This window comes from Rhinolophus sinicus, linkage group LG06 (genome assembly GCF_036562045.2).
Source record: "Rhinolophus sinicus isolate RSC01 linkage group LG06, ASM3656204v1, whole genome shotgun sequence".
In the NCBI taxonomy this organism is placed as follows: domain Eukaryota; kingdom Metazoa; phylum Chordata; class Mammalia; order Chiroptera; family Rhinolophidae; genus Rhinolophus; species Rhinolophus sinicus.
This window is the reverse complement of record NC_133756.1, coordinates 153,621,706-153,647,027: the sequence shown is the minus strand read 5'-3', so window position 1 is coordinate 153,647,027 and position 25,322 is coordinate 153,621,706. Positions and strand designations below refer to the sequence as shown.

General features: G+C 46.8%; 1 protein-coding gene across 4 annotated transcripts in view; it reads left to right on the top strand.

The window, feature by feature from the left end:
* Positions 1–23,846, top strand: part of LRP4 (LDL receptor related protein 4) — a 47,101-nt gene extending 23,255 nt beyond the window's left edge. The window contains exons 17-39 of one of the 4 annotated variants that reach the window (XM_019743545.2): positions 253–461; positions 626–707; positions 1,499–1,604; positions 2,711–2,912; positions 4,191–4,380; positions 4,470–4,601; positions 5,537–5,677; positions 6,018–6,104; positions 6,211–6,382; positions 7,019–7,181; positions 7,303–7,528; positions 7,896–8,199; positions 9,247–9,465; positions 9,632–9,766; positions 10,828–10,936; positions 12,417–12,561; positions 12,833–12,946; positions 13,389–13,524; positions 16,482–16,549; positions 17,080–17,167; positions 18,916–19,057; positions 20,132–20,190; positions 21,465–21,599. In XM_019743545.2, the coding sequence (XP_019599104.2) occupies positions 253–461; positions 626–707; positions 1,499–1,604; positions 2,711–2,912; positions 4,191–4,380; positions 4,470–4,601; positions 5,537–5,677; positions 6,018–6,104; positions 6,211–6,382; positions 7,019–7,181; positions 7,303–7,528; positions 7,896–8,199; positions 9,247–9,465; positions 9,632–9,766; positions 10,828–10,936; positions 12,417–12,561; positions 12,833–12,946; positions 13,389–13,524; positions 16,482–16,549; positions 17,080–17,167; positions 18,916–19,057; positions 20,132–20,173 (3,212 nt within the window). In that variant the 3' untranslated portion in view covers positions 20,174–20,190; positions 21,465–21,599. Of the gene's footprint in view, positions 1–252; positions 462–625; positions 708–1,498; positions 1,605–2,710; positions 2,913–4,190; positions 4,381–4,469; positions 4,602–5,536; positions 5,678–6,017; positions 6,105–6,210; positions 6,383–7,018; positions 7,182–7,302; positions 7,529–7,895; positions 8,200–9,246; positions 9,466–9,631; positions 9,767–10,827; positions 10,937–12,416; positions 12,562–12,832; positions 12,947–13,388; positions 13,525–16,481; positions 16,550–17,079; positions 17,168–18,915; positions 19,058–20,131; positions 20,322–21,464 lie in introns of those variants that run through there. The other 3 variants (XM_019743543.2, XM_019743542.2, XM_019743546.2) reach the window with 3 other exon arrangements.
* Positions 23,847–25,322: the final 1,476 nt, after the last annotated feature.

Here is a 25,322-nt window from a genome sequence, read left to right as displayed (position 1 = left end):
TGCCAGACATTTAAACAGCATGCACTTCTCGGCCTTGAGTAGAGTCTATTTCCATTTGAACCTAAAATCTGATTCTGCCAGTATGGGCTGCCCAGTGCCCAGAAGGGGCCTGAGGTGTGAAGAGTAGGGGACAAAGGGTACGAGATCCCAGGAAGTGTGATTGAACCAGATGTCACACAGGTGAGCGTCTGTGTCTGTCACTGTTATTGGATTTAGAGCATTAAAAGAAGACCCCTTTCGGCCTTTGATCAGGTCTTGACAAGTTCCTGCTTTTTGCCCGAAGGATGGACATCCGTCGGATCAGCTTTGACACAGAGGACCTGTCCGACGATGTCATCCCACTGGCTGACGTGCGCAGTGCGGTGGCCCTGGACTGGGATTCCCGGGATGACCACGTGTACTGGACAGATGTCAGCACTGACACCATCAGCAGGGCCAAGTGGGATGGAACAGGACAGGAGGTAGGGCCTACTGTGGGCCCCGGCCCTCGGGGAAGGCAGAGATTGAGGAGTGGAATCCTCTCTCTCTGGGCAAGGGCTTCCCATACCTTGGCCGGCCTGAGAACTGGTGAAGTCCAGGCCCCAGAGCTGGGCCAGTCGGTGATGTAGCTTTGCTTCCTGCCCAGGTGGTAGTGGATACCAGTTTGGAGAGCCCAGCAGGCTTGGCCATTGATTGGGTCACCAACAAGCTGTACTGGACAGATGCAGGTATGTACAGGGCAGTCAATGCTTGCTTCTCGGGGACTCCTTTTATTTAAAATCCTGGCCTCGGGTAGAAGGAGCCCAGTGTCCCTCCTAGACCACTTCCATCTGGACCCAAAGTCCTTAGTAGGTCAGGAGTGGTGGGGCTGCTGCAGAACTGAAGCTAAAAGCTCACATCGGATGGTTTGTCATTTGTCAACAAAATGGCAGCTACTTCTGCTATGTACCCGATCACCTGAGAATGTTTTGAGGCATTTCAGCTTTGGAAACTGTGCCCTGTGATTTTTTTCTTCCATCACTGTCTTGGTAAATAAAACAGGCATTTTCTATTAGCCAGGTGAGTGTGGGAGGCCAGGGGAGTGCCTTCAACCAGAATTACTCCAGGTGTGGTCCCTGGACCAGCAGCGTCAGCATTACCTGGGAACTTATTAGACATGCAAATTCTTGGCCCTATCCCAGACCTGCTGAATCAGAATCCTTGGGGTTAGGTTCAGGAATCTGTATTTTAACAAGCTGTCCTGATTCTTGTGCACACTCAATCTGAGAAGCCTTGTCTTAAATTATATGACAGAGTGGGTTGCTTGGGTTGAGGAATCCTTGCTCCTCAAAGAGATGAAACTGGTCCCTTCCTTTAATTACTCCTGGAAATTCAGTTCACTCACTATCCATTGTACACCTGTCACAAAGTATTTCCTGAGCATCCACTGCATGCCAGCCTCTGTACTGTAAGAGGGTGAAGGTAAGAGGGTGAATAACTGATACCAGAGTTAATAACTTTGCCCCCTGTGTCTTGGTAGGGACAGACCGGATCGAAGTGGCCAACACAGATGGCAGCATGAGGACAGTGCTCATCTGGGAGAACCTTGATCGTCCCCGGGACATTGTGGTGGAACCCATGGGCGGGTGAGCACCCTTTGGAACAAGCCCCACCCACCCTCCAAATCGGAGTACTAGAGGGGAGTCTGGAGTTGAGTGAGAGTAGCCAGATCTTAGGGGCACACTGGGCAGCAAGGGCAGCTGTAGAAACCACTGAGTGCACAAGGAAACCTTTACATTTTTTCATGTTTTTTTCGTTGTTGTTATTTTTGTTTTTTGGTCCGCTTATAAAAGCAACTCATTAAAAAATAGATAAATAAATCTGTGGAAAGTAAAGATTCCGTATAATCTCGCGCTCCAGCAATAACCATTGTTAACACTTGAGAGTGTTTTTTTTCCAGATTTTCTTGTATGTGTATACAGAGGGTGCCAAAAAACATATACACATTTGAAGAAAGGAAAACTATGAAAATTGTAATACTCAATATATGTTGATAACAAAAGATGAATACAAGTCATGTTTGACTTCTGCAATTAGAAGAGGTGCTCAAATGGTTACCATCAGCGTCCAGACACTTCTGATGACGGCAAACTACTATTTGAGCAACGTTGACCAAAGTGTCCACTTGTATACGTTTTTTTGGCACTCCTGGTATATACATTTGTTGTTGTTGGTGGTGGTGGTGGTGGTGGCGTTTTTTGATTTTACAGCAATGTCATACTGTTTTTTTAACTTGGTTTTTTTTCCCTTGGCTATATATCTTGGATACCTTTCCATTTGCTTATATAGATCTATATATCATTCTTCTTGATGGTTGCCTAGAATTCTGTTAAATTTTTGGTCCATAATTATTTAATCTAGCCACTTGAGGAAATAGTTCTTATTCCCCATCCTCACTTCCCCTCTCTCTTTATTCTCAAATAGGCCTTATTTGCTAAGTACTCCTTGAGCCATGGCTCTGCTTTCATTAGGACCCTGCGTGTGTTTTGATAATGATAGAAGATGCAAACCTAGAGAGACAGCTCTGAGCCTAGGAAGGGGCAGCTTTGCAGGCAGAAGCCTAGGATGGAGCTGGGATGGAGGCAGGAGGCTGGGGCAGTTTTGCAGGCAGAAGCCCTGAAAGCCTAGACCCTCTGAATCCTCACTGGGTGTTAACTGGAAGGCTTGTAACACGTCCCTTGCCTGTGCCCAGGTACATGTATTGGACTGACTGGGGTGCAAGCCCCAAGATTGAACGAGCTGGCATGGATGCCTCCGGCCGCCAGGTCATCATCTCCTCCAATCTGACCTGGCCTAATGGATTAGCCATTGACTATGGGTCCCAGCGGCTGTACTGGGCTGATGCTGGCATGAAGACAATTGAATTTGCTGGACTGGATGGCAGCAAGAGGAAGGTAAGGGTGGCTCTAAGGCATCATCCCATGGCCCTGACAGCCTCCAGGGCATTATTCCTTGGCGGGCAGCTGACAGGAGCTCGGGGGACCCAGGGGTGACCCAGTATGGGGAGTGTACTGTTTCTCTGAGGCTGTGGCTGCCCCCCAGTGCCCTGGGTGCCCTGCTGCTCTATGGTGAAAGGAAACTAGGGATTCGTGTGGGTTGTGGGCTGGGGGAATAAGTGCCTTCCTAAGAACCATCACTACTAACACTAATTAATCACCAATTGGATACTTGGTCTCTCTCTTTGTTATTGTGTATTTTAGTATAATTGCAAACTTAACAGAAAAGTTGCAAGAATGGTCAAAATAACTAACATGTTGCCACATTATTGTACCATTCTCATTGTCTTTCTCTCTATCTACACATACACACACACACACACACACACTATTATTTTTCTGAACCGTCTAAGAGTAAACTGGAAACATCCTGCCATTGACCCCAAAATATTCCAGTACATATTTCCTGAGAACAGGTACATTGCCTTACATAACCACAGTACAATGATCAAAATCAGGAACTTTAACACTGATACATTACTATCTAATCCACAGTCCACATTCAAGTTCACCACCAATTGCCCAATGATGTCCTTTATAGTGTTTCTTTTTCTTTTTTCATCTAGGATGCAATACCATATCATCATTGTATTTAGTTATCATATCTCATTAATCTCTAATGTGGAACACTTCCCTAACCTTTTTATGTCTTTCTTGACCTTTGTATTTTTAAACAGTAAATGCCAGTTATTTTTTAGAATGTTCCTCAATTTGTCCGCTATTGCCTTGTGAGCAGAATCAAATTATGTGTTTGGGGCAGACATACTACGTTAAGTGGAGTCGCGTCCTGAGTTCTCAGTGTGTCTCCTCAGTAGGCACAGATGTTGGCTTGTTGCATTATTGTGGTATTAACTTTGATTCCACGGTCAAGGTGATGGCCATCGTAAAGTTGCTGTTTTTCCCTTTTGTACTCAATAAGTAATAGTGCAGAGATACTTTGAGATTATGCAAATAAACATGATCTTTTGCAATCATCACACACCTCATGGAACCAGGCACTATGACAATCACATCGCAGATTGGCAGACCAAGGCTCAGGGAGATTTTATAACCAGCTCTTGCTCAAGGTCACACGGCAGACAGTAGTGGCCAAGCTACGTCTGACTCCTCGCACGAGTTCTTGACCACTCCTGTGGATCTTGCTGGGGGGATGACACAGTGCTGGGTCCCTGGTAGGTTCTGATTGGAAGCCAGCTCCCCCACCCATTTGGGCTGACCCTCTACGGAGAGCGCATCTACTGGACGGACTGGCAGACCAAGAGCATACAGAGTGCTGACCGGCTAACGGGGCTGGACCGGGAGACCCTGCAGGAGAATTTGGAGAACCTCATGGACATTCATGTTTTCCACCGCCGGCGGCCCCCAGGTGAGCAGCTCTTGGCCCACACAAGCTTCTCCTCGGCCTCCCTCTGCTGTAGTCCTCTCTCTTGACTCACCTCACTCTTCCCTACCCAGTGTCCACGCCATGTGCTGTGGAGAATGGCGGCTGCAGCCACTTGTGTCTTCGGTCCCCAAATCCGAGCGGCTTCCGCTGTACCTGCCCCACGGGCATCAACCTGATGCCTGATGGCAAGACCTGTTCACCAGGTGAGCCTCTCCAGGTGGGGCAGTGGCTCTTTTCCTGTCCAGAAGATGTACTCCAATGTGGTCTGAGGAGCCATGTGGTCCTGGTGCTTCTAGAAGCTTAGGGGAGAGACAGAGCTTTTAGAAAACAGGAGAGTCCAGGGGGAGAGGCCTAGGGGAGCATGTAGACAGGACCAGAGGCAGGCCCCACCTCGTTCTTATGGGGTCTCCAGACATATTTGAAAAAGATGCTCCTTTATCAGACACTTTACTTTCATCTATTGGAAAATTGTCACAATATACTGATTTGATCAGAATAAGTCACTTTAGTTTTATCTGCCCCAAATCACTCGTGAAATATATTTTAAAATGTATGGAATCTACAATGTAACGATAGTCCCACCTTGGACGAGGCACTTTTGTGAATGTACAACCAGCACAACCTATGCTACAATGCTGACTGGAGGGTCCCAGAAGCAGGACCCGGCTGCCCAGGTATTGGAAGTCAATGTTTCTCCCCAGAGGATGCTGCAGGGTAGGCTGCATTTGAACCCTAACTTCCCAGGGAATTTAAGCTAGAAAGGAGCTGTGAATTGTGCCTCCCAGGCTGGGGAAAAGAACCTCTTTGACATAACATGGCGTTTCTTAAACTTCCTGGTAAAGGGTCCTTCAAAGAGCGTCCTTCCATAATATTAACAAAGCTGTCATTTATGACTACGCATTAGACCCAATTGTAAGTGCTCTCTGTACATGATCTTTTAATTTTACTGCTACTTTGTTATTGTCCACGTGGTATAGATGATGAAACTGAGTCTTAAACAGCTTAAACAACTTGCCCTGGACCACACAACTAGAAACTAACAGAGCCGGGCCATCAACTTCAGTTTGCCTTGCTCCAAACCCTCTTCATGGCTATGCCAGGGTGACTGTCCTCTTTGCTTCTCTCCCCACCTGGGCAGGCATGAACAGTTTCCTCATCTTCGCCAGGAGGATAGACGTGCGAATGGTCTCCTTGGACATCCCTTACTTTGCCGACGTGGTGGTACCAATCAACATTACCATGAAGAACACGATTGCCATTGGAGTGGATCCCCAGGAAGGTCTGTGTGGCCCGCCCTTCCCCTCAGCCTCCTGCCCCTGCCCCACAGCAACTGTCCTTCCTCCCCTCCCTGCTCTGCCTCCCGCTCAGTGGCTGGGGGTCACCATTCCTGCTGGTACAGTCTCTGCCCCTGTTTCTCTTTGGTTATAAGGAAGGTCTGGGGCCCCCCTCTCCCTCTCTGCCAAGAGCTGTCCCATTATGACATTTCTATATTCCCATTGATTTCCTCCGGTAGGGGGTACAGGGCTCTCTGAGTCACGGCCTGAGTCAGCTGTGTATGTCCCTTTGGGTGAGGGGGAGAGGGGGTGAGGGTCCAGGCTGAGCCAAGCCTTCCTTTCCAGGAAAAGTGTACTGGTCGGACAGCACGCTACACAGGATCAGCCGTGCCAATCTGGATGGCTCACAGCATGAGGACATCATCACGACAGGTGGGCCTTGCTCCCAGCCCGGGGACCACCTGTCTGGCTACAGAGCTGGGGAAATATCCCATCTGTTTTAAGGCAGGAGCCAGTGTGCTCTCTTGACTTCCTGCAGGGCTGCAAACCACAGATGGGCTCGCCGTGGATTCTATTGGCCGGAAAGTCTACTGGACAGACACAGGAACCAACCGGATTGAAGTGGGCAACCTAGACGGGTCCATGCGGAAGGTGTTGGTGTGGCAGAACCTTGACAGCCCCCGAGCTATTGTCCTGTACCATGAGATGGGGTGAGCGTCTGCTCTGTGCTCTGGGCAGCAGGATGGGCCAGCTCAACTGGGGCTACGGGTGGGGTGAAAGTGGGTAGCAAGAGTAAACAGGCTTCATAGGAACGCCTACATGAACCTCCCTGGGGCTGTCCCACTCCCTTGTGACTTATTTCAGGGTGGCAGCATAGTGTAGAGGTTAAAAGCATGAACCTTGGAGTCGGAAATCCAGGATTCAAATTCCTTCACCGTGTATTAGCTGCATCTGTCACTTTGGGTCAAGCATTTTATTTGACCTCTTTGATCTTCAGCTTCCTCACCTGTAAATGGAGGTGATTGTGAAAATGTGTATCACGTGGTCCTTGTGAGGATTAAATGAGATAATCCATGGAAAGTATTTTTTCTTTAATAGTAAAAAAATAAGAGTTTATCGTCTTAAACTCATTTTTGAGTGCACAGTTCAGTGTGTTGAGTATATTGACATTATTGTGAAGCAGATATTCGGAACTTTTTCATCTTGCAAATCCAAAATTCTACACCCATTGAGCAAGAACTCTCCTTTTTGCGTGTAAAATACTTTTCACAGTGTTTGGCATATTATAAGTACTTATGGTACCCAGGAGCTGCAGGCCTAACCAGCTGGTATTCTTCCTCTCCCAGCTTCATGTACTGGACAGACTGGGGAGAAAACGCCAAGTTGGAGCGGTCTGGAATGGACGGCTCAGACCGGGTCGTGCTCATCAATAACAACCTCGGGTGGCCCAATGGGCTGACTGTGGACAAGGCCAGCTCCCAACTGCTCTGGGCTGATGCCCACACTGAGGTGAGAGTCCTGCTCCTGCTGCTTCCCAGGAGCCTGGGAAGACGGGAGAGGCCTATTGGGCATCTCCACTGAGGGCTCCCGGTCTGCTGAGAGCCACCCCCACCCTCTCCTTCCTTTATAGCGAATTGAGGCCGCCGACCTGAATGGTGCCAATAGGCACACGCTGGTGTCACCTGTGCAGCACCCGTACGGCCTCACACTGCTTGACTCCTATATCTACTGGACTGACTGGCAGACTCGTAGCATTCATCGTGCGGACAAGGGCACTGGCAGCAACGTCATCCTGGTGAGGTCCAACCTGCCAGGCCTCATGGACATCCAGGCCGTGGACCGAGCACAGCCACTGGGTGAGAAGACCCCTGGGGCTGTGAGGCAGAGCCTCTGGCTTTCTGGGGGTATCTGAACATCAGAGAGAAGGGCGCAGAGACTCCTTTACAATCATAGAGACAGGAACCTCAAAGTCCCCTTGCAGGATCAGGCTTTGTGCCCTCTGGATATGGATGGTACTACAACTGCGTCCTGCTGTCACCTTCAAAGGACTCCTGGAGACATCCCTGCTCCTTCCACCTCATCCCTGCCAGGCATCAAATTCTGTTATTTAGAACAGCAGAAAATCAGACACAAGGAACTAGAGCCTTAGTAAGATTCAGACAAGATTCCAGGCTGGGTGTCCAAGCTCATGCTTCTTCCCCCCCCCCCCCCCCCCATCACCAGGTTTTAACAAGTGTGGCTTGAGAAATGGTGGCTGCTCCCATCTCTGCTTGCCTCGACCCTCTGGCTTCTCCTGTGCCTGCCCCACCGGCATCCAGCTGAAGGGAGATGGAAAGACCTGCGATCCCTCTCCTGAGACCTACCTGCTCTTCTCCAGCCGCGGATCCATCCGGCGTATCTCACTGGACACCAGTGACCACACAGATGTGCATGTCCCTGTCCCCGAACTCAACAATGTCATCTCCCTGGACTATGACAGTGTGGATGGAAAGGTCTATTACACAGATGTGTTCCTGGATGTTATCAGGTATGAGCAGCCCTGAAACCTCCAGAGGGTACAGATCTGCTTCCGGTCCCTGATGGCTGAGGTTACGGTCTGTGTTGACCTCTGAATGGACTCAGTGATTTGGCAGCGTGGATAGTGAGTTCTGATCCTGACTTGGTCGCTTTGTAGTGTTATCACTTACAAGAGTTTCAAGCTTTGGGGTTTTTTGTTTATATAAAGGTTTATAGAAGCCCAGTACATAAAACAAAACAAAACAAAAAAATCAGATAAAGTCGGTCTGGGGACCTCTGCCCCTACAACTGGGCCCTGGGGCTGCTCCAAGGATCCTCTAAGACTCGTTGAAGCGTATAGGCCACGTACCTAAACCGTCTGTGTTGTAATACAGGAGCCCCGGCCAGATGCTGGGCTTGTGGTTGTTCACAAGGGTTTTTTTTTTTGTTTTGTTTTAAATATGTTTCATTTCATTTTTATTTAAATTTTATCCCAACAGCTGAGGAATATGATGCCCTGCCACCAGTAAGAGGGGTTTATCATGGCAGAGATTCTCATGTGTAGGAACAAGGCCTTTCCCCTTCATTCTCCCTGGAGGTGTATTAGAATCTCGTGCTGGGGGCAGGTGGGCATATGTAGTTTAGAGAAATCCCCCATGCGTTTGTGACATGCCCCCCATCCTGAGGTTGAATTCCCTGGCATAGGACTTCTGTAAAAAGGTACATGTACATTTTGTCAAATTGGCCTTTTTTCAGAATGACCCCCTAGCAATCTTGGTCTCTTCCCTAAGATATACGGGGAATTATTCACCTATCTCCCAGCAGCACATAGGCCCAAGTGCCCCTTATTTATAGCAGGAAACACTCTGTCCTCCTAAGAATTTATTTATGAATTCTGCAAACATTTTGAGTACCTACTGTGCTAGATGCTGAGGAATATACTTATAGATACTTCATCTCTGCCCCTATGGAGTTTCAAGTCTAGTGGGGCTCCAGTTAATGGGAATGTGGATTAAAGAGGTTTCAGTCTATTGCTGGTCAATCTGGTCAGTCATCCAACCCTGGGCTCTTCCCCAAGGCGAGCAGATCTGAATGGCAGCAACATGGAGACAGTGATCGGGCATGGGCTGAAGACCACCGACGGGCTGGCAGTGGACTGGGTGGCCAGGAATCTGTATTGGACAGATACAGGTCGAAATACCATTGAAGCATCGAGGCTAGACGGCTCCTGCCGCAAAGTGCTGGTCAACAATAGCCTGGATGAGCCTCGGGCCATCGCCGTTTTCCCCAGGAAGGGGTAAGTTTATGGGCAACAGAAAAGAGCCCCTGGGAAGATGGGCCTGGGGAAGAGGCACTTGGGGGGATGCCTATCTGTTAACAGTATCGGCGTGTGCCCTGTATGCTCGCAACCTCTGGGTGCCATCTTCCCATGCCTTGGTGACGATGGCACTGTTGTGTCTCAGGTACCTCTTCTGGACAGACTGGGGCCACATTGCCAAGATTGAGCGGGCGAACCTGGACGGCTCTGAGCGGAAGGTCCTCATCAATACCGACCTGGGTTGGCCCAATGGCCTTACCCTGGACTATGATACCCGCAGGTGGGAATCCTGTCCCAAATAGCCTCCTGGAAATCAGATAGGCGGAGGAGAGGATGGTTGAGTTTGAAGTACAGTGATACCTTGATTTTCGAACATAATCCGTCCCAGAAGACCGTTCAAGTTCTGAAACATTTGAAAACCAAGGCACGATTTCCCCATAGAAAGTAATGCAAAATGGATTAATCCGTTCTAGACTTTTAAAACTGGAAATTTAGCATGAATTTTACTATCTAATGATACCATAGATCCAAAAATTTATGGCGTTCGAAAACCGGGTACCACTGTAGTGAAAGCAAAAAGATAGAAAGCTGCGTGGTAGGTGGGGAAGAGAAAGCAGTGAGAAGGCTGCAGGAACATATTCTTGCAGCACAAGTTGCTGAATCCTTCCATCAACCCTCCGGTGGGGTTTACTTGCCTACTTTACATGGTTTTAATTTGTCTTTAGCAGAGCATGTCCTCTAGCCGGACCACAGGTCCCACTTCCCCCATTCGTTTAAGGGCTGATTCGTCACATTTGTTACTCTCCTGACCCCTTCAGACATTGGAATTTACAGCTTCAGGTCTAGTTAAAAATGTTAGAGGACAGGAGAAGAGGATGGAAGAGGCTCTAAAGCAGTCAGTTCCCCTTTCTAGCCTCAGAAGAAGGGAAAGTAAACCACCTGGGGCGTTGGGATGGAGAAGGGGAATGCCTTCTTCCTTTAACCTCGGTGACATTCTCGTAGACTGAGTCTCTTCTTAAACAGTGTACTTAAGAATTGGGGCTCAGATTCTTGGGTAGGAAGCAAAGGGAGATCAAGTTGCTGAAGATGAGACTGGCTGGTGGCTCCTCTGAGGTCATTAGACATTCTGTCCCTCAGAACAGCCCTGGCCTCCCCACTTAGGAGTCACCCACTTCCTCTCTTTAGCTTTGGGACTTGCAGTGACCTCCCGTCAAGGGTGCTTCTTGACCGCTCACAGCCCTTGCCAGTTCAGCTCAGGAAGGGACAGATGGCTCCTTAGGGGGAAGGGCTGGGCTCCCCGGCGCGTTTTGAGCAGCCATCCTTATCTCCTTTCCTTCACAGGATCTACTGGGTGGATGCACATCTGGACCGGATTGAGAGTGCTGACCTCAGTGGGAAGCTCCGGCAGGTGTTGGTCAGCCACGTGTCCCACCCCTTTGCCCTCACTCAGGTACTAGCTCAGCAGCAGTAACTAAAACTCCTGCACGTGGTCGTGTCCTCGGGGTTCTAAGTTGGCAGCCTCGGCCCCAGGTGCAGCTGAACAGGTGTGCTGTGGAAGCTCATGTTAGGGGTGGTTCCGGTACATGGAAACCTTGCCACCGTGTGCCCTGCTAGTCCTGCCCCTCCACTCCCATGTCCTAGCATTTAGAGAAGGGGCTCTCCAGCAGTCGTGCACACAATCAGCTATGGAGAGTGTTAAAATACATGTTCCTGGACATAGAGAATCTGCTTCCTGAGGGTTGAGCCCAGGAATATGCATTTGAACAAGTTCCCCAGTTGATCCTAATGCTGTGGTCCCAGCATCGAAGCGCAGGCAGCTCACTTCGTGGCAGTATGGTGGAGTGGCTAAGAGCCAGAGTTTTGAAGCAGCTAGCCAGTCAGTACGTGTTTACTGAGTACCTCCAATGTGCCCACTCTGTGGGCTCACATTCTCCCTGTGTCATTAAGTAACTGTGCAACTTTGAACAAGATACTGAAGTCCTCTAAGCCTCACTTCCCTAGAAATAGTTTAATCAATGAGTTTAATAGTAACCTGAAATATATGCCAAGCATTAGCACAGTATCTGGCACTCAATGCGTGTTGTTTCTAATCATTTTAGTTATTACTGGCTGTCATTCTTTGAGAGTTCTAACCCTGTAAAATAATTCAGGGAAGGGAAAAAGGAGCTCTATCAACCTGGGGCCAAAACAGGGATTCTTAGTCATTTAAAAATCTTTGTCCCTTTTGACAAACACTTATGTATATTCTGCATTATATCCTAGCAGCCAATAAGATTTTGTCTGGCTTTACTTAATAGGAGCCTTTTTTTCCCCCCCATACTCCAGCTGTAAAACTACACGACAATATTGAATATGGTTTTTCAATCTACAAGTTTCCCCTGGGGGGGTTCTGACATATACCCCAGGGGCAGGAGGGAAACCCACTTCATTGCCCCTCCTCACCCCTGGTTGAGACTCTCGGGATCCCTGCATGAGGAGGCAGCCGCCCACAGAAGTAACCAGAGCGTGTGCCAGGGCTCTGATTGAAGGGCCCAGAAGAGCAGGGACCCATTTATTCCCTGAGCCACTGACCACGGACTGTTAGGGGCTAGAAATTGAGAGATGAATGCCATGCATTCTTGTCCTTGAAGAATCTAACCAGGCAGGACAGACAGACATGTACACACATGACCACAGAGGGTCAACACTCACTCGTAGAAGCGAGGACAAGGCACAGAGCAGCACGGAGGAGAGAATGGTAACTGCTGTCCAGACTGGGGGAGATTTCCTGGACAGTGTCATACCTGTCCAGGATGCACAGAAGCTGACCTGGTGGATAAGAGATGAGGGCATTTCAGCGGAGGGAGCGCACATGCTGAGGCATGGAAGCTGTACCAGGGTCAGACTGTTGAATAACATTTGCTCTGTTTTGGGATTTCCCTATTGAGTAGCAGGACAGGTGGATCTACTGGACAGACTGGCAGACCAAGTCAATCCAGCGTGTTGACAAGTACTCAGGCCGGAACAAGGAGACAGTGTTGGCCAACGTGGAAGGACTCATGGATATCATTGTGGTTTCCCCTCAGCGGCAGACAGGTGGGCTCCCGGGTCCTGAGTCTGCTTCCTTACCATCAAGGGGGTGGGTGGTCAGCCCAAGGACTGTTCCTGACCAAGATAGTTAGAGCCACAGGAGAGCCTTTGGGTTCACATCTGAGGCTCTCAGACCTTTTCGGCCCCCGTGGTTCTGTCCCTCCTGCCCTACTGCCCCTGAGAGTGTGGTAGCCCTGGATTGCCTCCTTTTTGACAAGTGTCAGATTGGGAGACTTGACTCTGTCCCAGGCCAGACATTCTTCTGCTTTGCCCCCAGGGACCAACGCCTGTGGTGTGAACAACGGTGGCTGCACCCACCTCTGCTTTGCCAGAGCCTTGGACTTTGTATGTGCCTGTCCTGATGAGCCCGACGGCCGGCCCTGCTCCCTTGGTGAGCTGGACTGAACAGCAGAGCCCTGGGAAGGGCAGGGGATCAGCTGCCTGAGCTTTGTCCTTCTGGGTGGGATCCCCCTCAGAGGGTCTTACAGTGGAGTGACTGGGAGGAATGAGTTTGAGCTTCGAAATGGCACAGACCTGAGTTTGTCTGGCCTCTGACACTTACTAGAATGGAATTGAGGTCTCCTGATTCCCTGCTTTCTGCTGTGGCTTGTGTATTACTCTCTCTTCCTGGCCTTGTGGGCCAGCTAGCCTATCCAGAGCTATTAAGATTACAAACCATAAATCCATTTATTTACAGAAGGGCCTCTAATGAGGGTGCCTAGGATCACGGCAGCTAAAAGATTGCTTTGTCAAGTTCTTCAGGTGCTACTCTGGGACCATATGTAGAGATGTGGGGCTCCGGTGGCCCACTCCAGTCTTCTTTTTCTCTCCAGTACCTGGCCTGCTGCCCCCAGCTCCCAGGGCTACCAGCATGAGTGAAAGGAACCCAGTGCTAACCAACACACTACCTACCACCTTGCGTTCTTCTACCACTCGGACCCGCACATCTCTGGAGGAAGTGGAAGGAAGGTAAGTGGATTCAGTATAGGACTGAGGGCCCTTTGATTCGAATGAGCATCCCTGCCAGCAGAAGACTGTAGTCCCAGCTCGGTCCCAGCTTGGCTGATGGAAGAGGAGATAGGTCACGTCATCAGCCACCAGTCGCTGCTGTTCGGGACAGGAGATGATATGTGGACATAGATTGCTGCAAATGATTTGAGGGCAAGAAGCTTTAAGAGCAGCTTTATAGAGAAACCACTCAGGGGGAGTTTCCTTTTTTTCTGTGACATCTGCTCTCACATCACAGGTTTAGTATATGGTCTTATCCTACAATTTACTTAGAAACCGCCAAGTCATAGTGGTTTCTGAACTGCGGATTTATGACTTGGAACATGTCTGGGGATGTTATGGCCTTAGCTTAAAACAATCTGAGACATTCAAACACCCGAGTGTACACACACACACACACACACCATTATTAGGCAAGCAAGCATAACCATGCACAGGTCTCAAGTCAAGTATAAAATATTGAATTTTAGGGCAGCCAGTTAGCTCAGTTGGTTAGAGTACAGTGCTCTTAACAAGGTTGCCAGTTGGATCCCCACATGGGCCACTGTGAGCTGCGCCCTCTACAACTAGACTGAAACAACTACTTGACTTGGAGCCGATGGGTCCCAGAAAAACACATTTAAATAAATAAAAGTTTAAAAAAAATTGAATTTCATTAAATTGAAGGTACTGTCAATGTAAGACGCATCCTGGTTTGGGAGGTTAAACTGAAAAAATGACCAACAGCAATTATGAGATGCCATTGATTATAAGACACATTCCTATTTCAGCGAAGTTAAAATAGAGAAAAAATGCATATCTTAAAATTGATGAAGTACGATGTTACATTCAACTTTGAGAAATTTTTTAATTTTTAATTTATTCTTTTTATTATTTTTTCCCATTTAGAGAAAGTCTTATGTTTTTTATTTACACTTTCAAAAAATAACCTGGAAATGCAGATAGAAATAAAGAAGAAATAAGTACCCATATACCCATATATAATTACTCTTAATATTTAAAAAATTTGATATATGTGTATATTGCAAAATGATTGCCACAATAAGTTTAGTTAGCACCCAGCACCACACAACTACAAATTTTTTATCTTATGATGAGAACATTTGAGATCTACTCTCTTAGCAACTTTCAAATATCCAATAGAGTATTATTAACTAGTCACCGTGCTGTGTATTACATCCCCAGGACTTATTTATTTTGTAACTGGAAGTTTGTAACTTTTGAGCCTCTTCCCCCTTTTTGTCCACCTCTCATCCCCATCTCTGGCAACCATCAATTTGTTCTCTGTATCTATAAGTTTGATTTTTTTTTTAGATTCCAAATGCAGGTGATATCATACAGTATTTGTCTTCCTCTGACTTATTTTACTTAGCTTAATGCCCTCAAGGTCCATCCATGTTGTCGCAAATGGCAGGATTTCCTTCTTTTTTATGGCTGAATAATATTCCTGTGTGTGTGTGTGTGTGTGTGTGTGTGTGTGTGTGTGTGTGTGCATGCGCGTGTGTGTGTACACACACATTTTCTTTATCCGTTCACCTGTCGATGGACACTTAGGTTGTTTCCATGTCTTGGCCATTGTAACTAATGCTACATTGAACATGGGGGTGCAGACACCTTTTTGAGATAGTGATTTCATTTTCTACTCTTACTTTTTTAATGTCTATCTTTCTAACATTTTTCTATCAGAACAGTATTTTATTGTAATATATTGATCTTTTATTTTTTAATATCAACTGTAGCTTAAAAGATAATTAACACTTGATTTCAGTTCTGAAAGCAGAAACATAATAATCCCAAATAAGAACTCTAGACTCATGTCCCTAAAATTATAAGATTTGCACATGATGAAATTCATTCTATATATCCCATTTTCTCTTTTTAGAAGAGTTTATATAGAAAAGCAAACACCCAGATACAAACATGTACCTTTCTCACTAAATTTTATGTACTATTTATCGTTACAATCTCTGATTTTCTTTGGGTTTACTTAAAAAACTTTTGAATCCTACTCAGATATTTTCTTACTGTCAGAGTTCTCTTTGAAGATTCAGTGCATCTTTGTTTCAAATGCTCTTGCAAGTACCTTTTCTCTAGGCTTTTAGGATATGCCTTTAATTGCCTGCTCATAATGTGCCACAGGGAAGTTACTTTCTTAGCATTTCAAGTTAGTTATCTGAGTTCTCCTTCCCTCTGGATGTCTTGCGTATTCCCCTGTGGAAGAATAAAGGAAAGAAAAACAATTTTTTTAAAGGTCTATGTAGACCTTGTGATAATTTTTAACAGAGTTTGGCTTGGCTGGTAGCTTCTTTCAACTCATTCTGGTAATTTAAAAAAGACTTCTATAGGTGTCCTTATAATTCTTCCGGCAGACTTCCAGCTCATTCCCAGAACTACTTTTCCTTTTTAAAGGAATTCTTTTACAAGGGTACATACAGAGGGTGCCAAAATTTTTTTTACAAATTTTAAGAAAAGAAAAAACTATTAAAATTGTAATGCTCAATATATACCAATAACAAAAGATGAATACAAGTCACGTTTGACTTCTGCAATTACAAGAGATGCTCAAAGTGGTTACCATCAGCGTCCAGACACTTCTGATTACAGCAAACTGCTGCTTGAGCAACGTTGACCAAAGTGTCCACTTGTATACATTTCTTTGGTACCCCCGGTATATTTAAGTACATTTTAACCTGGTGTAGCATCTTGAAGACAGTAACTCACATTGATTTCTCTGTATTTCCTTGTCTTGGTCTCTCCATGCTTCTGATATCTCCATCTGGTACAGTCTCTCGTATCTGAAAGCCCCGCTCACAGGCCTTTCACTCTGTCCATCACAGGACTTTCCCCCTTTCCTGGCGGAAGGTAAGACCTTTATCAAGTACCAGTCGGCTTCACATTCAGTTTTGTGTGCCCCACAGATGCTCTGAAAAGGATGCTCAGCTGGGTCTCTGTGCACATTCCAATGAGGCCATACCTGCTGCTCCAGGTAAGCTCTGAGTGCCCAACGGTTTTGAAAAAGAAGACCTAACGAATATAAATCTCCACTGATATCTTCCAGAACCTTCATGGAAGGGGGACTCTTTGGCGTTGATGAACCCTTTTTTTAGACTAAACCCACAGAAAGAATAATCATAATCACCACCATTTATGGAGTGGTTTTCATATGCCAGGCATTTAAGCCACGTATAGATGTGCGTGCATGCACATGCGAGTGTGTATATATATATGAATATGTACTTATATATACATACTCACATTTAACCTCCTCCAGCCCTAGGAGCAATTTATTATTTACATTTAACTGATGAAAAAACATAGGCTTAGAAGTTCAGCATCTTGCCTTAAGTCACATAGCTAGTGATTGGTGCAATTGGGATTAGAGATGCTGACTGAGTGAACCATCCTCAGGTGGTGTGGGATCCAACACCTACAAAAGGAGCGCTTTATGTTCCCACCCCCTGCACCAGCCAGAAGACTGTCGGTGGTCCCCGCCTAGTGTCTCTCTGTTCCTCCTAGGGGAAGGACTTCATGTCAGCTATGTCATCGGTGGACTCCTCAGTATTCTGCTGATTCTGCTGGTGATTGCAGCTTTGATGCTGTACAGGTAACCTCTGCAGGGACCACATGGCCATTGGTCCTCATTAACACATCTGGGATCTCCTGAAGCTGCACAGCTCGCTAATTCAACCTCTGACCAGCCCCATTTCAAGGTTGGGTCCCGGGTCAGAGCAGTAGAAATGGGGAATGGAGGAAATCTGAATTCTTTCTCTTCTTCTCCAGTTATAGCCCAAGCCCTCATTTCATGACCACAGCAAGCCTTGGGATTTTCTTTATCAACTAGGATGTTGAGGGCACAGTGTCACCCAAGGTCACACAGGGAGAGGCAAAGCTGGGACTGACTCTAGCATCTGCTTTTTCCACAACTCCACAATACTTCAAAACCACTGAAGTTGGAAATGATTTTCGCTTCACACAAACACAATCTTTACTACATATTGGTTGATATATTGTTGCTTGGTAGGGATCATCCTAGGAAGGTGGAGGGTGTCGCTATCAATTTATAATCTTTTTATGATCTCTCTCTCTCTCTCTCTCTCTTTCTTTCTCTCTCTTTCTTTCTCTGTGTGTGTGTGTGTGTGTGTGTGTACATGCGCGCACACACACAGAGGGTACCAAAAACATGTATACACATTTTAAGAAAGGAAAAAACTGTATTAAAATTGTAATATATACCTATAACAAAAAATGAATGCAAGTCACGTTTGACTTCTGCAATTACAAGAGGTGCTCAAAGTGGTTGCCATTAGCATAATTTTAATAACGGTTTTTTCCTTTCTTAAAATGTGTATACATTTTTTTGGCTCTCTCTATCTGTCTATCTGTCTATCTATCTATGTATATTTCCCCCAAAAAAGTCTTAAACACAGCTTGCAGCAAAAATGTCAGGATTTTGCTGCTTCTGCTGCAGCTCCTGCTGACAATAGCAACAACAACAACATCAATAACAACAGTGGCCATTTAATCAATACGTATCAATGCCACAACAACCTTGTAGTATTATATTCCTCACTTTACAGATGAGGATCTGAGGCTCAAAAAGTTTAGATTATGTCCACCAGGATCCCAGCTAATAAATAACAGAGGTGGGATTGAAACACAAATCTGTCTTGTTTCCAAGACCATGTCTAAAGCTTGGTGTATTAGTTATCTATTGCTGTGTAACAAATTACCCCGAAACTTAGCAACTTAAAATGATAACCATTTATTATCTCACAATTTCTGTGGGTCCGAAATCCGGATGCAGCTTAGCTGGCTGCCTCTGCCTCAAGGTCTCTCACAGGGTTGCAATCCAGGTACCAGCCGGGGTTGTGGTCTTATCTCAAGGCTTGACTGGGGAAGGATTCCTTCCAAGGGCACTCGTGTAGTTGTTGGCAAGATTCAGTTCCTCACAGGCTGTTAGACTGAGGGCCTCAGTGCCTTGCTGGCTGTTGGCTGGAGACTTCTTCCTCAGCTTCTTGCCTTTGCGGGCCTTTCCATAGGACAACTTACAACATGGCAGCTTGCTTCCCCTCCAGAGCAAGAGAGAGTGAGGAAGGGAGGGCAAACGCCGAAGCAAGCCACAAATTTCTTTGTTACCTAATCTAGTATCCATCAATTTTGCATAATCTGTTCATCAGAAATGAGTCACCAGATTCAGCCTACACTCAAGGCAGCAGGAATTCAGGTGTGAGTCCCAGGAGGCGGGGATCACTGGGCCGCCTTAGAGACACCTGCAATACTCAGGTTATACCTTTCCCAGATATCATCCCTATAAAGATCTGAACTAATTCCTCATCACCTTTCTTCCTAAAGACATAAAAAATCCAAGTTAACTGATCCTGGAATGGGGAATCTGACCTACAGCAACCCCTCCTACCGAACTTCCACCCAGGAAGTGAAAATTGAAGCAATCCCGAAACCAGCCATGTACAATCAACTGTGCTACAAGAAAGAGGTAAAACTTAAAATTTATATTGGAGGGGGTTTTCATGGGTTTTTTTGGAGGGGGGAGGGATTATTCTCCATTGCCTCAATAAATCAGTAAGGGATGTTGGGAGAGTCCCATCTACCACTTTGGAGGTTACAGTGAACAGAAGAACTGAATGTGATTTGGGTTTCTAGGATCTAGAATCAGAGATCTGTTGGGTTTCTAGGTCTAGAATCTTTGAGGGACAAACTTGAGAGATCCTAGTGAGAGCAAGTTTAGAAAGCAGATCCCAGAAGGTTTAAGTGAGTGTGCATCTCCCTGCCGGGAGATATTATCCCAGGTTCACAGCTTCTTTCCCTCCTGGAGTTGTAATTCCCTTGCAGTGAGGCTGTGCTCCCCTGAAACAACCCCCAAACTCTTAGACAATGTCCCCAAAACCCAAGACTCTCCCTTTTCTAATCTCTGATCTGAGCTATTGGCATCTGTGGCTGGGAATGGCTGGTGTTTTGCTATTCTCCCCCTGATCACAGAGTCTCAAGGGATTTCTCAAGAATTCTGAAGGTTTACGTGCTTTTGTTCTTTTAACTCCTTTGTCGCTTCAGTGAAACATTATTTGCTGGATGTTTAGGTATGAAAACTAGTCCCATTTCCACTAGTGCTCTATAGCCTGGGATTTCAGATTTATCTTGTCTGAGATGACCCTTGTTTTTTCTAAACTCCTGTAACCTTTCATCAAAAGTTATGCCTTGTGAGACCCTAATCAGTCTACCCTGTTGTCCTGTCTAGCAGTCAAAACCTGCCCTCAACACCTATAGGGCTGCCATGCATAATGAATGCACTTTACATAATAATCAGATACTTTCTGCATGGATTGCCCTATTTAAAAAGCTCCCACTGCAAGCCAAACAGAACCTGCAGGGACAGCTTGAAGTTTTAGGGACAGTGGCCCCCTTCTCAGTTAATGTCTTTGAGAGAAAGACTCAAAGATTGTTAGGTTCTTGGAGTGTCTGATGCCCCAGAGAAGAACCTCAATAAGGGCCAGAGGTTAGAAATTAAAATCGTGTGACCGCTTTCTTCTATTGTATGCTTTTTCCTCAGCAGCTTTTTCACCCCTCTGATAGTCTCTCACCCTTTCTCTTCTGATTTCCTCTTGATTTCAGGTACCTGCGTGTTTGTAGAGGGAGTGGTGTGCCCCAAATTGCTAGTGCCATGTCCCATTATCTCTCCCTAATTGACCCAGCGTGTCTCTGTAATGAAGATTCTGAGTGGCCTGCATTTTATCTTACACTAATTTCAGCTTGGAAGGTGTGCTGGGTGACTAAGCACCTCTGTGTGTGTGCATGTGTGCTTGTGTGCGATGTCTCTCTGCCTGATTCAGGGATTTGTCTCTCGGAGGGACCATTTTATATTGTATAATCATCTCTGTATCCTGCTTAATGTAGGGGCTCAATAAGTATCTGTGGAATTGAATTGTGACTAAAATAGAGCAGCAGTTGCAGGGCTCTTGGCAGGAATACTATGCCAGGGGCCGAACCCAAGCCATGGCCCATTTTCTCCTGGCAGTGGCAGCATGTTAATTGGTATCCCCCAGAAACCAGGAGTACGGCTACTCTTTGAGGAACCCGTGCAGGGAGAAGCCTGAGTAGAACTTACGGCTGTCCTTGGAACCATCCCGGGTTGCGGGGGAATGGCTGCACGGCTCATGGGAGCAGAACCAGAATAACCTCCCACAAAAGCTTATAGGTTACAGGACCTCAGTGGATTGACACTTAGAACCCAAATGAGAGGATTTTGCAGACCCCTCCTGTCTTACCTTCGAAAACTTTTCCCCTTAACAAAATTACAATGAAGAAAATTAAGAATAAAATAGCACAAAAGTCGCTTAAAATCCTGAATAAAATGTACTTTTAATTGCTTTCGTCAATTCCTTGTCATCATGTATATCAGCATGCCGTCCCATTAACAAACCACGACAGTGTGATAATAGCTAACACGATTTAGTACATCTTACGTGTCGAGCACCTACTCACTGTATTCCATGTGTATTGCCTTATTTAACCCTCACCGCAGTTGGTTGTGAGATCAGTATCCATATACTGTTATTCTCCCCACTCTGTACATTTGGAGACTGAGTTATAGAGCTAGTAAGTCATTTGCCCAAGGTGACGTAGCCAGGGAGTGGCTGACGCAGGACTGGAGACCGTGGTTCTCCCTCTTCCCTGTGTGATAATGGTAATCATGATCAAAGCCGCTCCTCTTGTTTTAGGCTCAGCCTCATCTGTTTGCTCTGCCCAAGTCTCCCCATTTGTTTGTGGAATCTTTGTGCTCTTCGTGCCCACTCTTACCACACCCACTTCCTTTTTCAGTTCCCCATGAGATCCTTTCCAGAGAGTGAATCTCAACCAACTGACCCTGTCTCCACTCTCCACCCTAGGGTGGACCTGACCATAACTACACCAAGGAGAAGATCAAGATTGTAGAGGGAATCTGCCTCCTGTCTGGGGACGAGGCCGAGTGGGATGACCTCAAGCAACTGCGTAGCTCACGGGGGGGCCTTCTTCGGGATCACGTATGCATGAAGACAGACACAGTGTCCATCCAGGCCAGCTCTGGCTCCCTGGATGACACGGAGACGGAGCAGCTGTTGCAGGAAGAGCAGTCTGAGTGTAGCAGCGTCCATACTGCAGCCACTCCTGAACGACGGGGCTCTCTGCCAGACACGGGCTGGAAACACGAACGCAAGCTGTCCTCAGAGAGCCAGGTCTAAGTGCCCATGTTCCCCTCCCTCCCTGCCTGTGCCTTCTCCTTATGGCCGTCTTCTACAACAGACCCCTTCCTGTGTCCTCAGCCCACCCCATTACTGCTCCCGAGCCCTCACGGGAGCTGTTTCCAGCTGAGTCCATAACTACCTATGCACAAGAAATGACGGCACGTCTGAGAATTTAGACCTGCATCTTACCATGAACCTCGCCTCTTGCACTCCGACCTGAGCTCCACCTCCCCTTCCCGTGGTGCCCTCGGTGCCTGCCACATAAGAGCTGATGATCCAAGACGGCACTCTCCCCCATCAGAGCTGGCCTGACCACTTCTCTGAGAGAAATGGCCCACCAGGGGCGGGGGCAGGGGGTTATGGGTAAAGAGAGAGATGAAGGATAGGGGCTGAGAGGAGGAGGCGTGAGCCCAGCTGGTATGGGCTTCTGGGAAACCTCTAGCCTCAAGTGCATTGGTAACAGGAAAAAGCTTTCAGGGGTGGTGGGGCCTAGGTGTCCTATCCATTGCTGGCAATGGATATTATTTTCACTTTAAGAGTTGCTCTGTTTCCATTGGTGAGATCTGGGTGTGGCTCGAGCTACTCCTCCTGGTAGAACGTCTGGAGCATTTTCTACCTTCAGATGATGACACAGGGCCCCAGCGTGGCAGCTGGCTAATATGAATTCCCTCCTGGTGCCACCACGGGCCAGTACCTTCCTAAGTCTTTGACTCTGAGTAACCAGGTTGTGAGCTAGTGGCTGGAGGGAATGTGGGGCTCTGAGGGCTGAGTTTGCAGCGTCTGAGAAGCACTGCCTGGACCAGACATGGCATGTCACCTGAACTTGAGTGTTCTGCTCCGCTCTCCCTCCTCATTCTCTGGGATCCGAGCATCGAGATCCTGAAACAACCTTTCAAAGAAGGGCCAGAAGTTTTCATAAATGGTCAGGAAGAGTGATTGGGTTAGAGACTTGGGGCCCGCAGGGCCTAAAGGGAAGTGTCCATGAGGTTGAACTTCCTGTGTTCTCTCTCAGATGCTCAGGGATCTAAGTATGGCTATGGGTGGTGAAGTTCCCATTCCAACTCTCTTCCCAGCTGAGTGACTTATTTTCCATGCTGAGGTGCCCTCTCTTGGTTCATGCTTATTTACACAAAGGGCACATGTCTCACGCTAGTACCAGGGGAGTTGAGACTTTTCTGTCCTAAAACTTCCACCTAGCTTCTCTCTCTCTCTCTCTCTCTCTCCCCCTCTCCCTTCTTTCCTCCCTCTTCTTCCCTCTTTGCCTAATTTGCTTTTTCTGACCTAGCCTTGTGGCACCTATGGTGAGGAGGGCTAAATAAAGATGCAAAATGGGGGGGCAAGGACTAAAAAGGTAGAACCACTGATGAAACCCTCTCACCCAGGGCAGATGCAGACCTCTTCCCCCCAGGAATTAGGGACAACGGGCTGAGAAAGGAGGGGAGGTCTTCTAGGGGAAGTTTCCTGATTTGAAATATCTCCTGTGGTTATTAGTATTGAGAAGTCAGTGTCAAATGTGAATGAAAAAGGAAGAGCAAACCTTTTCTGGTCAGTTCTAAGACTGCTAGAGACAGATTCCAAGCCCTTAGCCCTGCTCTCAGCAGCTGGCCCCAGGTCTAGGCCTGCACAGGACAGCCAGGCCAGACCAAGAAGGCTTTTCCAGTGCACAGAGTTGGAAGGGTGAGGTGCCACTTCCAGGAGGAAATTATGATATGGAGCACTTTGGGTTCTCAGATTCACCGTTAGGGACAGGAGAAAAAAAGGAAAGTGGCATTTTCTTGACTGAAAAGGGGGAAGGATCTTATGGCACTTGGGCTGTTCAGAATGTAGAAAGGACATTTGAAGAAATATCTATTTGAGCACTGATTTACTGTGTAAAAAGCAAAATCTCTCTGTCCCAAACTAATGGAAGTGATTCTCCCGCGCTCATGTGTAATGGTTTTAACGTTACTCACTGGAGAGATTGGCCTTACTGGAGTTATTTAACCACTACGTTCAGTATTTTAGGACTTCATGATAATTTAATATAAATTTAGCTTTTCTTAATCACCTTGCCTGGCTTGGCGTCATGACGAATAACTGCACCTGCTCTGTCTGGTAGACCCAGGCTATGGGAAACCTGCTGTGGAAATCACCTCTGAGCCTTTTGGGGGGTGGGGACGGTGAAGAGCAATAAAGGGTATGAGGTTCGTGGCTGGAGGTTCAGCTCATCTTGAGAACACAGGTCAAGACCAGAATTCACTGGCTTCTGAAGTCCTTATTTCCTCTGGTGAAAGAAAGGCAGGTTTTATCTTGAGTACCAACTCTAATTGGCTGTAGTGGCTGCCTGAAATCCTATCCAGACTCAGTGGGAAAAGTTCATGATCTTTAGGGAAAAGTTCATGATCGGGCACCAGAAGGAAGTGTCATGGCACGTATGCCCTGTATCTTCTATTTCTGTTCTAGAGCTATGAGGACGTCAGTGTCACAGAACTTGATTTTGCCTTGAAGTGATGGTCCCTGGCAAGACTGTCATATATACAGAAAGTACTGGAATGCGGACAAGGAGAGCTAATTCTAGTCCCAGATCTGCCACTGGCTCTGTTTGAACGTAGTCAAGTTTCACAGTTACTCTGAGAATGGATCAAATGAACACTAATATGCTTTTATTTTAAAAAAGCTGGCCTCTCTTAGCTCACCCACTACACCTCAAGGCTAGAACAAGGAGTTGGGGATCCCTTCTCAGTTTCTCTGGACATACCTTTCAGTGAAGATTGGGTATCGTGCAAGTCTTAATGCCAGACACAGAATTTGGTGTCAGGGCTCAATAGTTGATTTTTTAAACCACAAGCCATTTGTCTAATAATCCTCCCATTCATTCGTCTCCTACAGGGGCCAAGCACTGCCCAGGCCTGACCGAAGAGCTTAGAGTCTGGCAACAGTGCCCTCCGCCTAGCCCCACCCCCCAAAAAAAAGAAAGAAAAAGCAAGACATACTGAAGCCTCTTTTATTTAAATGACAAGAGATGTGAGTGTAAATTATAGTGTATAATAATTCTTCCAAGTTTGGTGAGGGGTAGGTGTGCTATTACAAAAACAAGTGGAATAACTCAAGGACAACCACCACCCCACCACACACACACACACACACTCTCCACTATTCTTTTTTGAAAACAAAACAAAACTCACAAAGAGAAAAGGAGCATGTTTGAAGCAGTGAAACCCAGCCTAAAGCACAAGTCTGTATACCTGTAGGAAGTGCCCTGTCCCAAAGCCTCAGGGTTACGGGCCAGGACATGAACAGTGACCACTAGAACTGGAAACTCAGGAAGAACTTTTCAAATGGGAAGAACAGAATGCATGCATTGAACACATACCATTTGCTTTGAAAACTGGAGATGTTTCTGGGAGAAAAAAGTTTGGTGAATGCATTTTGCTACCTGTGACCATATCAGACAGTTTAACCCGGCATTCCACGCTGTGTAGTCTTAAAAGTCCTGCTAACCTTTGACTGTCCGGTCACGTCAGCAGGAGATGGGAGAGGAGA